The sequence below is a fragment of the Miniopterus schreibersii genome (genome assembly GCF_964146895.1).
Source record: "Miniopterus schreibersii genome assembly, chromosome: 3".
NCBI lineage: Eukaryota > Metazoa > Chordata > Mammalia > Chiroptera > Miniopteridae > Miniopterus > Miniopterus schreibersii.
This window is the reverse complement of record NC_138103.1, coordinates 68,893,724-68,907,460: the sequence shown is the minus strand read 5'-3', so window position 1 is coordinate 68,907,460 and position 13,737 is coordinate 68,893,724. Positions and strand designations below refer to the sequence as shown.

General features: G+C 48.2%; 1 protein-coding gene across 1 annotated transcript; it reads left to right on the top strand.

Annotated features, from left to right (window-relative positions):
* The first annotated feature begins 203 nt into the window (after positions 1-203).
* TMEM171 (transmembrane protein 171) lies at positions 204-11,372 on the top strand. Its single transcript, XM_081132637.1, has 4 exons — positions 204-405; positions 2,749-3,453; positions 7,175-7,316; positions 9,418-11,372. Exons 2-4 carry the CDS (start codon positions 2,817-2,819, stop codon positions 9,614-9,616), a joined length of 978 nt encoding a protein of 325 aa, XP_080988763.1. The 5' UTR covers positions 204-405; positions 2,749-2,816; the 3' UTR covers positions 9,617-11,372.
* Positions 11,373-13,737: the final 2,365 nt, after the last annotated feature.

The following is a 13,737-nucleotide window of genomic DNA, read 5'->3' as shown; positions in this document are numbered from 1 at the left end:
GCGGCGGCGGGGCGCTCGTTGCCCCCGGACTCCTCGCGTGCACGGCCAGGGGCGCGGAAGCGGCCGGGTCCGCCGGCCCGGGCCGGAGGCCGCCCCTCGCGCTCCACGCCGGGCTGGGGCGCGCTTCCGCCCGCGGGGCGCCGGTGGCAGCCAGCTCCCGCCAGCGCGCCCGGCCCTGCCCGCGTCGCCCCAGCCGCCGCGCGCTCGCGGCACCGCCTCCTCCTGTAAATACGGTGGCGGCCCGCCCTCCGCGCCCCGACCCGCGGGTGGGAGTGTGCGGTGTGGATCCGCGCCCAGCACACCGCCCAGCGCCCGCGCCGCCCTGCCGAGCGCCCGCCCGAGGCCGGAGCCAGGCGCCCGAGAAGCGCCGGGCGCGGGCAGTGCGCACGCGGGACGAAGCCTCAGGTAAGCGGCTCCCGGCCCGCGCCCCGCCCGTGTTACCGCCGAGGCTGGGGGCGAGGAGCGGCCCTCACCCGCGCCCCGCGCCCCGCGCCCCGCGCCCCGCGCCCCGCGCCCCGCGCCCCGCGCCCCGGCCCGTGGGAGCCGCGCGCCCACCCGCTCGGGGCCGTCGCGCTCGGGCTCCCTAAAACCCACGAAGCTATTTCCCATAAAAGACATTTGCCTCTCTGCCTGGATCCCCAAACGCATCAGAGCTTTGGAGGCAGTTAGGTGCTGCCTATTTGGAAACGTCTTTTGGAAAACGAATGGAGCGTTAGGGAGGCGAATTTGGCTCTGGGAGGTTAGGTGTAGGTTGGTATTTATTTAGAAAAGGTTTAACTTTCCATTAGTGTAGACGTCTGTGTGTCCGATTGCGGGTTCGTGTATGAGAGAGAACAGACTGACCGCCTACCCCGCACACTATTTTGCATCAGGGATTCACACAAATGACAGGTGCTGGGTCCAGTAGGCCATGGGAAAGAAGCTAGGGATCCAGTTTGGGGCTCCTGTTTTCTTTACTGGTATTTGGGAATCTGTCTGTAGTGGGTTGAAGCCTTGTGACTCACTTCAAATCTGAAGGCATCAAGAATACTACGAATTCCTGATAGGACTTTGTAGCAGAGACTCACCCTTATCTCTGGAACCTGCAAAAGGGATTCCATGATTCAGAAATTTTAGAAAAATATTATTGCAGTGCTTTAAGTCTTTGTCTCAGCTCAAACACATTTTCATAAATACAGTTCTTTCAAGTTTAAAAATGAAAACCTATTTCCCTCTTACGCTTTCTTCTTTCTTCAACTTCCTTTTGATTCTATCATACTTTTTCCTGGAAAATTACTTCCTCGTATAAGACAGGCTGCTTGCTTTCTTTACCTGAACTGACCCTACTCTGTCATGATTTGGGTTTGTCAAGATGGCCTTGGTTTTGGAGCCGCAGCCTTGAGCTCCTTCATGTGACCCTGGATGCAAGCGGCACGAGAGATTTTAAAAGTTTCCCTTTCCTTGAGCAGTGAAGACAGTCTTCACACTCAGGCTGTTTTTTCGAGTGCCCCAAATCGCATATCCCATTCTTTAGAGCAAACAGGACAACTGGATAATAAAGTCAGTCTGGGTAAACTGGACTGCTCTTCAGCAACTTGTCCGCATTATTTAATATGTGACACCCTTGGAGAACAGGGCTTGAGTGATCTTGTGGAAAGTGCTTTCCCACTTGATTTCACTTATACTCTTCTTTCAAAGTCAAGTTCTATTGCTGTTTAGTGCTTTGTAACTGGTGATTTTATCAGCTGTTTATTTTTAACAGCCTAAACTTCTTTGTGGAAGTGGGTGGCACCAAGGAGGGTGAGTGAGAGGCTCCCTGGCCACCTGGGAGACAAGGCTCCACCTCGCCTACTGTGCCGTGCCCCCTTGGTTCATCCCAGGCCCAAGCAGCCAGGCCACCAGATTTCAGGACAAGGAAGTCCTGAGTGAGAACTCAGGAATCACATTTTGACAGAATTCACTTAATATCCACCAAACCCACTCTGTTCCTGAACTGCCTTCCCATCCCTTTGAAATTGCTGAACTTGGCTCTCCTGTAGATGTAGCCTCAGAATAAAGCACAGAATGGAAAGTTGCTGTGGGTCTAAAACAGGAAATGGAAAGTTAGCAACTGAACAAAAATTTACTGACATGGAAATGCTCAGAGCAGCGGTGATGAAATGTGGGATCCCTGTAAATAAAAAAAACGATCCCTGTGTTCTTCCCCCACTCACCACTGTTTGCTTGCCTGGGGGAGTGAGCTTGTAAGACTCAGGACAGGAAAAGCCACACCCAGTTACTTTTACTACATGGTTTTAAAAAAAATGTATTAATTTTTTTGGTAAAATTTTTAATTACACTTGACATTCAATATTATAATAGTCTCAGGTGTACAGCATACTGGTTAGACATTTATATAACTTATAATTCCCCCAATAAGTCTAGTGCCCCCTGACACCACACATAGTTATTACAACATTATTGACTATATTCCCTATGCTGTACTTTACATCCTCATAAGGAGTTTTTGTTTTTTAAGAGATACTCGTAGGTGCAGGTAATTGCATTTCCACTTCTTGAATATCTTCATAAAATTAAATATTCTGGAGTTTCTGAATGCCAGGCCTTCTGACTCATAAACCAACTCATTGTTCTACAGTGTATCAGTTGCATAAAGTTCTACTTGCGATGATTTCATCCTGGTGTGATTTCTGAAATGGCCAGCAAAAGGACAGAGTGGGTTGGGAACACCTGTGCCCACTATAACCTGGTGTTTGGTTATATTTGCAGAGCTGTTGAAACCATTGGAGGGGAGGAAACAGAGCCCACCCCTCCCCGGGGAAGGGGCTCTCCTGGCCATGTCTCCTGCAGTAGCTGAACCAGATGGGGTCCAGAGAGACAGGCATGTCAGCATGCTCATTTTCTTCCTTTTCGTCTTTGGTGCCATCCTGCTGTTTGTGGGAGTCCTGCTCTCCATCTTTGGGTACCAGGCATGCCAATACAAACCCCTCCCAGACTGCAGCATGGTCCTGAAGGTTGCTGGGCCTGCGTGTGCTGCAGTAGGGCTGGGCGCTGTGATCCTGGCCCGCTCCCGGGCACTACTTCAGTTCCGGCAGGGGCGCGTTCGAGGCAACCGGGGGGACCCTGACCGACCCTTCATCTGCGGAGAGAGCCGCCAGTTTGCCCAGTGCCTCATCTTTGGATTTCTGTTCTTGACCAGCGGCATGCTCATCAGCATATTGGGCATTTGGGTCCCTGGCTGTGGCTCAGACTGGGAGCAGGAACAACTGAATGAGACAGACACTGTCAACGAGGAGCCCCAGATCTGTGGATTCCTGTCCCTGCAGATCATGGGACCTTTGATTGTGCTCATGGGATTGTGTTTCTTCGTGGTTGCCCACGTTAAGAAGAGAAACAACTTGAACGAGGGCCAGAATGCCTCTGACAGTGAAGAGAGACAGACCCAGAACACGGAGCCCGTCCAGGTCACTGTAGGTGGGTGGCTTCATTCCTGCACGTGCTCGTATCACAGTGGCTGCTGCGTGAAGGCTTCGCTGGGCTGCCCTGGGGTCTGGCCTCGACTCACGATCTCTCTCTCTCTCTGACACACACACAGTGCTGCTGCTGTGATAAGCCCCATAGGAGTCCTTGCACACATCATTTGCCCCAGAAATTCCATATTATTTAGCAAAAGCTTTGGGACATTAAGTGGTGTCCTTGACTGAGGTCATAGAGCAAACTAAAAGGAAAGTGAAAGGAACCTCAAGGACAGTCTGTGAGTCCTCTGTCACCTTAGGGACCTGCCAAATGATCCTCTTTCCCCTGTTACTCCCACACTGAAACCTATGGCACTTTGCATTGCTGGACTAGTGAGCTCTCATCCCTGACTGTCACGGGTTGACTGTCCTTGGTAAGCCCTTAACCTCTCGTGGCCTTGGTTTATAGATCTATAATGCGAGCATTGCATTTCTAAGATTCCTTCCAGCACTAACATGCCAGGATTCTGAGTCCGTCCCAAGTCCACCGGTCTTCTATGTTTTGAGGGGCCTTCTGTTTTCTGCATTGTTCTGTATTTTCTGTGACTTCAGGATTAGGGCAAAGTTTGGAAGCAGTGGCATAAATGAAGGTGAAATGTGACAACACCTGTCACTTCTTTCCCCCATGGAATGCCGAGGAATTCCTTTTGGGTCCCTTGGATTCTGCCAAATAGGTGTGTTACCATTTCCCAGAGTCAACCCCCCAAAGAACAGCATCAGTAACTTGGGCCTCAGCTTCACACAACCAAGGAAAAACGCCATCGCTATTCAGTTTTGCAGATTACTGTGTGTGTTTTCCTTCTCTCTTCTACTTTTGAAAGGATAAAGCTCTGAAGCCACATCCTTGACACCTGAAAGGCTAGGCAAAGAGAATTACGAGCAGAAGCCGTGGAGGGAACAGAGAAGGAGAGTGGCGAGTGAGATGTCCCTCAGGTCCGGGCTGTCTGCGGAGCCAGCAGTGCACCCGAGCACAGGCTGGGGCGGTCCCTGGGCTGCGGGCCCCGTAGGGACCAGCCTCAGAGAGGAAGGGCAGATGGACTTACAGACAGCTCCTGCATTGAGCCAGGGTTGATGCTCCCAGCTTACTTCTTTGTGTACTTATGTACTTATGGTGACAACACAGATATTAATTATCTATTAATAACAACTGACACAGGTGTACAGTTTATTCCTGTGCTAACCCCATCTAAGTGCTTTAGCAGGTGCTCTTCAAGGGCCTTTTGGGTGAAACTCCTTCATGCCCACAATGACCCACTGAGGCAGATACTCTTAGTATCTCCATGTTAGAGATGAAGAAACTGAGGCCCAGGAATATCGAATAACTTGCCCAAGGTCACAAAGTAGTTAGTGGCAGAGCCAGGATCCAAACCCAGGTGGGTGGGCACGCATGTACTGTGGCCCTTGCATAGCACCTTCCCCAGGGCACTGGGCTGGAATTCTGTTTCTGCTGGTTTCATCTACACCTAGTGTTGTGGGATAATTGACACATGACAACAGGGCTCACCCAGTATAGACATTCTCAGTCTTTTGGGAAGCACAGTGGGGTCCAGGTGAGCATTCACGGGATGCTCAGTCTTCCACTTGGTTGGGAACATTTTGAGGTGTGTCCATTGATTTGCTATTGGGAGAGTTGCAGAGCAGCCTCCGTCCTGGTGGCTGGAATGTGGGGGGTAGTGGGCAGTGGGGCTCTACCCCCTGGGCGGTTCTGTCCTGATGAATAGTTTAAAATCTCAAAATCTTTTCCACTTAACCCTCTAAGTTCCATCAAACCCATGAAAACCTAGCACCCTAGCTCCTTGTTTTTCTCTCCTTTGATATTATGGCATAGGGTTTACATTTTTAGAAATCATGACTTTTAGCACAATTGATAAGACTCTAGACTTTGTCTCTCAATGGTCAGTTCTGCCTTATGAGGGAAATTGGGTGATAAGAGGCAGTTCTTGGCTAAGTCCCAGAATTCAATTCAGTTGTTCACAGAATGGAAGTTTCTCCCACCCCCAGTAGCTAAATCAATGATGTTCTCACTGTGGACACACTCAGTGCTGGACCCTGGATGTGCAGCAGGCATAGGAGACAGCCCTCCTTCGAGGGGCATATGCTGTGGAGTCACGGAGGACACCAAGTCCTGCAGGGCCTAGTGACAGGAAAACCCAGGGAGGATGGGAATTCTTTCCTGGTGAGAGCAGATTGCAAGGTGTGGGGGGCTGGGCGCTGACTGGGCAGGATGGATAAACCCCAGAGATAGCTGTTGACTTTGAACATTTCCTTGTTTGTGTTTGATAGGCGCTCGGCCTGCTCTAGAGGCTTAGTCCTAGGTCCTGTGTTCCACAGGTTAAGTGTAATTAAATTGAACCCTTAACCTTACTTCCTCTGACCTACCAAGGCCTTCTGAAAAAGATTAGTAGACAAGCATTATGTTTGATCAGGTTTGGGTTAGCAAGGTAAGATGGGACAGCGAGGGGCATGGAGTTAGTGCATTTTCCGAAGGGCGAAGTCACCTTTCCGGGAGTGCTGGAGGCACAAGGAGCAGAGTGGAACCTCTGGCCAAGGCTGCAGGGTGGGAGTGTTTCTTCAGATGTGCAAATAAGTGCTACTTGCTGGCGGAGTGTGGAGGAAGCAGCTGGGAGGGTGTGGAGCAGCTGAGAGGGTTTGTGCTGTGTCCAGTGCTGTTTTAATGGCCGCCCATGCATCCAGTCCTTCTACTTGTCCCAAGACAGGTACAGTGGTGGCCTATAATTTACAGAGGTGGAAGCTGAGGCCTAAAGGGGTTCAATAACTTGGTCAGGGCCATGCTAGGTTGGTAATGGCAAATGGAACCTGGGAGCTCTAAGGAATCCTGTCCCTATCCAGGCAAGCATCAGATCTGTGCCCTGTGCAAACTCGCTCCTTCCACAGAGAGGTCCTCTCTCCACTTTCATTTCTCCAGAGCTGTCATTGGTGTGGCCACTGTTCCAAGGCCGCCCCCAGGCCTCTGTATAGTGGTGCTTGCCTCATGGCCACAAGGCTCTGAGCAACTCATGTGGTGCATTTTGTATTGGAATCGGAATACAGATTAGAGTTTGCATCTGGTCCCTAGTTTCTCCCCCCAGAACACCAGTGCGTGTGCTGGAATTGCTAAAAACAAGCTTTGCTTTGAGATTGACTTTGTTTTTTGAAGCTTGGGTGACATGTTGGCAGGTGAAAGACTCTACAAGAGCACGAACCACAGCTGTGGCGATACCAATGACAAGGTGTAGGGTAGCTGATGGCCATTTGTTCAGAGGTGAAACTGTATTTGAGAAACAAGGCATTTGCAATGAGATATAGGCACACTATTTTTTTTTAATTGTAGTAAAATATATATAACATAAAATTTACCATTTTGACCATTTTTAAGTGCACAGTGGCATTGAGTACATTCACAATGTTGTGCAACTGTCACCACTATCAATTTCCAGAAGTTTTTCATCATCCCAAACAGAAACCTGGCACCCATTAGACACTAACTCCAATTCCCCTTGCCCCCAGTGCCCAGAAACTTCTAACTTCTGTCTCTAAATTTGATCCGCCTGCTCTTTGATTCTGGAGTTGGCACACCATTTCTATAGATGAGCCAAATGTGTAATTAATTTATTTTGCACTTGCTAGTTTGTTTGCACTTACTACTCATCCATCTTCAACAAAATCTTGTGTTTCCTTAGGTGATGCCGTGATAATATTCCCGCCCCCTCCGCCACCTTACTTTCCTGAGTCTCCGGCTTCTGCAGGAACTCGAAGTTCTGGGGCAGACGGTTTGCTTCCAAATGAAAATCCACCTTCATATTACAGTATTTTTAACTATGGGTAAGACTTTCCATTTGAACTTCAAGAGTAGTACTTTCATCTTTTCAGGCCTACACCTTGATTCAGGCCAAAGGAGCACAAAGTTTGCAGTATAGGAGTAAACATCAGAGTGTTAGTGTCTTTTTTTGCTGGCATGTCAGAATTATTACCTTAATATTAACAGCACCTTTCAGAAAACTTTGGGCAGCACTAAGTTAAAAATTAGAAAAGTACCTGTGCCAAGTTAATATGAAGCCTTCTCCGGGCACTTTTCTGTGCTCCTAGGAGGGTGACTCTCACAATGTTTAACAACCGTCAGCCAAACTGAGCACTGAGCCGGGCTCGGGAGGTGGGAGGCCCCCTCCTTGCTGCTTTAGATTGTGGGGGGTCCTAAGGCACCTCCAACAGGTACAGAGGGTGTTAATATCTAATGGAGGTACTTCAGTGACTGGCTAAAGTCACCTGCACCCTGACCAAGCTGCATTTTACCTTCAATATTCAGTTGTTCCCTGGGCCTCAAAGCCTTCTCAGTCTGATTGAAGGGATGTAACAGATCCACAGCCCCAGCCCCATGCTCCCACATGCCACAGGTTAGGAGGCGTGCCTGGGGTCTGATTAAACAGCAGAAATCTAAGTGCATTTCCTTTAGCAGAGCAATGCAGCTGAAGGTTTTGGAGTCAGAGCAGTGGCTCCGAGCTGTGGTTAGTCAGCACAGTTCACAAGGGGAAAGGCTGGCGGTGGCCAGATTGCTGAGGGCGCTGAGCCTCATGGGCAGGCTGAGGTGACAGGAGCCTAAACTGTGGTGGTTAGCAGGGGGAGGGAACCTGGAATGGAGAGGACAGTGAGGAGGAGTGGAGATCATCATGTCAAGGGGGAGTGACAGGGACAGTGGATGTCCCTTACTGAGGGGGAGGTGGTACCGAGCTCCGTGTAAGTGGGGAGAAGATGTAGGGCTGGCTTGTGGTGGAGCCTGCAGGTAGACTGGAGAGGGTCGGTCTCGACAGAGAGATGGAGCTGGGAAGAGGTGGCTGAGAGCAGGAGGGAGCGAAGTAATGACCTACGGAGGATCCACAGGCAGGTGGTACAGGAAGGAGCTCTGGGAAGCGCAGGGAGGGGCAGGGCTGGCAAAGGCTCTGGCGCCTTCTGGAAGGGAGACCAGGATGTAGGAAGTGAAAGAAGGACTGCCGGAAGATTTCACAGGGCCAGGTGAGTGGATGAGCAGGACTCAGTGGCAGCTGGCTTTTGAGACACTGAGACGTGCATTTCTGAAAGCAGTGAGAAGCAGGGCCTGAGAGACGCAGCGAGCGTGCTGGGGGTGGCTGGTCCCTTGCCTTCTAGGCAGGTGTTCTTACGCTTCAGACTTGGTGGAGAGCTGGAGATCCGACCAGAGACGAGTGTAGGAACTGCGTGGATGAAGGGGAGGTTAGGTTCTGGACATTTGTCCAATTCTGTTAGTGATTTTGTTTACACTTTTCTCCAATAAATGAACTTCTTCAAGCCCTAAAATAAATGTCTATTAACTTGAAAAAAAACAACACACAAAAAACTACTCCTGCTGCTTCGATGATCTCTGTGTGCCAGAGTCTGGCTTTTCTTGCCTTACCTAATGTGATTCTCAGTCCCAGGAGGTCTGCACTGTGATCCCCATTTTACAGATGAGGAACTGAGGCTTAGCGATCACACAGCTAGAAAGCAGCAGAAGGGACATTCAGTGCTGAGGCCCACTCCACTCACGAGCATGCCTTCCTGCTTCCTTCAAGCCTGTGGCCTGATGATTTAATTTTCTATTTGCATCAGTTTGTCTACCTTATGTTAGCTGCGTCAGAAGACACAACAGCAGAGAACAGTAACTGTATGTGTGTGTTCTTTTTGGACGGCACCTGTACATTTGTACTCCATGTCTTTTCAGTGACAAAGGAAATGACAAGAAGAGTGAGACTGTCTTAATGTTACAGTCAGCTCTAAGGGAAGGAAGTGACAAGGAATTGAAACATATCTATAAATATAAATAATAGTGTGAAAAAAATGACTCCTTAGATCCTCACAGATTTGAAAATAACCTTCTCCTTAAGGCATGACACTCTTTCCCTCTCCTCCCTTCATGTTCTCTCTCTCTTTTCAGCAGGACCCCGGCTCCTGAGGGCCAAGGCTCGGCCTCTGAGAGAGAGCATGTATCCATATATACTATTTCTGGGGCTCCTTCGTCCTCTGAGATCTCACACACTCCACATCTCTCATCTGAACTGCCTCCCAGATACGAAGAGAAAGAAGCTGCCGCAGCAGCACCCTCGTCTCCCTCTTCTCAGCCACCCCCACCGTGAACCGTGGACTCCAGCTCAGTTTTGTATAGAATCAGTCACTATTTTATTTAATTTGTTTTTTAATAAAAAATGCAATCGCATCGGCTATGTTCTGATTTCCCTAGCACAGCATCAACATCAGCTACACACCTTCACATACACGAGAGGGTCAGGGATGGAAAGTTAAAAATGAGATGTGCGTGGGACTCTGAGCTAAGGCTGGGGTGAGGCCCTGGGGGCTTCGGAGGGTCACTGCAGGACAAGAAGAGCAAGAATTCAGTAATTAGTAGTTTGCTTGCCCTATAGGTAGATACAAAAGGCTATCCCTGATAGTTTCTTATTATGGGCAAGGCCCCTAATTCAAGTTCTAGGTAGTTAAATGGAGAGAGGGGCAGAAGTTTCTATTGTAGGGTCTCGGTTGCCTTTAGCTGAAAATAATCTGCATACCACAGAGGCATATCTGGAGTGACTTGTTCTGAACCTCCACACAGGTTAAGCTGTTAGGGCTTCACACCCTGGGAGAGGCAAAGCGCCCCTGGCTGGGTGGGCACTTAAGTGGGTTCTCTCACACCTGCTACTGCAGGTGGTCAGGGAGATCATTCCTATTGGATGAAGGGAAAAAGGCCCAGAGAAGCTCATGGACTTGTTCAAGGTCACGGGCTCCTAAAGGGAGAGGGAGGGCTCTGAGCCCATGTAGGCGGCTTCTGAAAGCCCGGCGCACACGCCAGTGCCCTGTGCTGTCGAAGGCCAACCGGAGTGGCTGTTAATGTTTAGCTTGGTCTGTTCTGCTTCCAACGTTAATTGTGCTGGGGCCGAGAAGCCAGATTGCTCTCCTGATTTCTTTCTTTCTTCTTCCTCTGCTTTCCTTTTCCTCCCCTTCTTCCCCGTTTCTATTCCTTTTTTCTTTCCTTCACTTAGAAAGGAAGTTATCAGGGTAATTAAGTAATTTACATTGGGTGGTTACAAGGATACTGACGTCCTGAAGCCTCGTTATAGTGAAGTGACCCTTTTAAAGAAGAAATTTCTTGGGGTACTCTGATAACTAGATTCCCCTGGAGCGGTCCGGGGAGGATGGGCGGTTTCGTGTTATAACAGAGCGGTGCCACCTGTCTGGGCCACCGACTTCTGTTGTCCTAAGGACACTGCCGAACAGAAGGCTACTTTTGTATAGCTGGGTACAATGATAAAAATGTATTTAATTCTAGATAAAAGCTGAAGAGATAATCACTAAGTATTAGCAGTTCTACCGGGAGAAACTGATTTTTAGAATATGAAATCTGTAATAACAGCATTTTTGGTAATAAAATTTGATGTAGAAAAATGTGAACTTTTTATGCCTTTTACACAAGCCGTCATCCCCATAAAAATCAGTATTATCCAGCATGTAAGTTCAACTTAAGGGTGTCACTGCTCCAGTAGTTTAGCGGAAGCAGTGACTGATTTCATGGGAATCGCTGCCGCAGTAAGTCGGGGCAGCAGTCGGTTCCGGCAGTGCCCATCCGGGTCTAAACTGGACGTTTATTGCATTGAACTGCTCTTCAAATTCTGCACTTTTTCCTGGAAGGTTAATTATTCACATTTTAAAATTAGAACAGAGGGTAGATTATCACCACTTCCTTCTGCTATTTGTTTATAATGATTAAGCTGAAACTTCTAGGTAGAATTAGTTTGAAACATTTATGAGTTCTCATATATAATCAAGAGCCCTTTTCCTGGCTCTGAGTTGGTTTGTAATGAAGAATTCTACTTTTATATGCTAATAAACTAAATAAGCTGTTAGAAATGCTTAGATGTGAGTTTGGCTGGGAAGTCTCTCCTATTTCCACGAGTCCTTTCCGTATTCAGCAAGGTGGGGACTGACGCCGCAGCACCGAAAGGGGTCTCTGAGTGTGAAGATGTCAACTGTAGGACTGAAACCACAGGCGGCAGGGCTGCTCTGAATCATTTAGTTGTAGGAAGACGCATCCTTTGCCTGCCAAGTTTCCGGCAAAGGATGGCGGCATCTGAAACTCACCTGGCTACCGTTCCTTCTTTTTTTCCTTTTTTCCTTATATGTGTTAACATTTTAAAAAATCGAGATGAAATTCATATGCATGCATACCTCGTTTTATTGCACTTTGCAGATGTTGCATTTTCCTACAAATTATAAGTTTGTTGTATCCCTTCATCGAGCAATTCTATTGGCACCATTTTCCCAACAGGCTCAGATGATGGTTAGCATTTTATTTTTATTTTTTTAGCAATAAACTACTTTGTGTAAACAGAACATTTATAGGCATTGGGCAACCAAAAAATTCGTGGGACTCCCTTTATTGCAATATCCCCTTTAGTGTGGAGTGTGGAGCTGAACCCGCAATGTCCACAAGGTAGGCCTGTGCCATGAAATTAACCATTTAAAGTGAACAGTTCAGTGCATTTAGAACATTCGCATGCTGCACAGCCACCACCTCCCTCTAGTTCAAAACATTTTTATTGCTCCAGAATAGAAAACTCATTCTCATTAAGCAGCCACTCCCCATTCTCTCCCTCCTTCCTACCACTCCCCGCCCTCTGCCAGCCACCAACCTGCTTTCTGTTTCTATAGACTGACCTTTTGGGGGCATTTCATATAAGTGGGGTCATACACTATGTGGCCTTTTTGTCTGCCTTCTTTCATTTAGTAGGATTTGGGGATTTATCCATACTGTAATATGCAGCAGCGCTTTATTCCGTTTTAGAGCTGAATGATAGTCCACCGTATGTATACGCCACAGTTCTGTTTCTTCATCCATCTGCTGATGGACATTTGGATTGGATTTGCCTTTTGGCTGTTGTCAGTAATGCAGCTATGAGCATTCGTGTACAACAGTTGTTGGAGTACCTGTTTTCAATTCTTTGGGGTATATACCTAGGAATGGAATTGCTGGATCATATACTAACTTTTTTAAAAAAAGATTTTTTATTGATTTTGAGAGCGAAAGAGAAAGGGAGAGGGGGAGAGAGAGAGAGAAACATCAAGGTGAGAGGGAAACATCCATTGGCCGCCTCCTGCCCGCCCCCTACTGGGGATCCAGCTCACAACCTGGACATACGCCCTGACCAGGAACTGAACATACAACCTCCTGGTGCATGGGGCAATGCCAACTGAGCCACACCAGCCAGGGCTCATATGCTAACTTTAGTTTGAATTTTTGAGGAACTGAAAATTGTTTTCCACAGAAGTTGCACCTTTTTATATTTCCACCAGCAATGTAAGAGAGTTCCAATTCTTCCATGCTCTTACCAATGCTTGTTCTTTTCTGGTTCTTTTTTTAAAAAAAATATGATTAGTATAGCCATCCTAGTTAGTACAAAGTGGTAAATCATAATTTTTATTTGAATTTCTCTAATGACTAATAATGTTGAGGGTCTTCTCATGTGTTATTTGCTTCTGAACATTATTATCAGTAGCACAAGAAATCTTCCTCCAGATTCTCTCCTTATGGTATTGGATGGTGTGATGGCTCGCCTTATAGAAAACAGTGAGGAAGTCGACTGCCCACACAGGCGGCAGTCTCCCTTGATTCTGACAAGGTGAGGTCCTGTTGGTATTTCTTCAATCTATGAGCTAAGGAGGAATGGGACAGGCAAAGGGAAACAGGTCTCAGAGATTGAGAGCTCGGGAAGGTAAGTATGTGACCATCCAGTTTCCACCTGCGAGGTGGGAGTGGGGTGGGGAGATGGACAGGAGGAGTTAAGGTGACCTCTGTGACATCCTCCTGTGATGTGACTGTTGGCCTTCCAGTATGGTTGCTGTGCAGAGGACTGAGGCCACATGAGTGATGGGTCTTCCCTAAAGGGAGGTCATCATTCCAGGGTAGGTTGGAGGAAAGGAATGGATCCAGACATAGGAAATCAGCCTTGGAAGGTGGCCTTGTGTGGGCAGAAGGGAGCTTCTAGGTAGTCCGGATGGATCTTTTAGGATCCAAGATGATAGAAACTATGACAATTGTTGAAAAAGTTCATTCCTGAGTCCCATTCTAGCCCAGTGAATCCAGATCTCAGGAGGGGGCAGTGTTTATTGGGCGGGGAACCTGGGAAACACTGCCTGGGAATAACAGAGAAACTGCAGAGGTGACAGCATCATGTGGGCTCGATACCTGGCTTATGAGCTCCTTGTAATT

Bases quoted from the DNA above. Each gene is read 5' to 3' on its own strand.
- TMEM171 (XM_081132637.1), top strand. From the start codon at position 2,817: ATGTCTCCTGCAGTAGCTGAACCAGATGGGGTCCAGAGAGACAGGCAT. The intron at 3,454-7,174 runs GTGGGTGGCTTC...GTGTTTCCTTAG, and splicing joins GCCCGTCCAGGTCACTGTAG to GTGATGCCGTGATAATATTC. The intron at 7,317-9,417 runs GTAAGACTTTCC...CTCTCTTTTCAG, and splicing joins TACAGTATTTTTAACTATGG to CAGGACCCCGGCTCCTGAGG.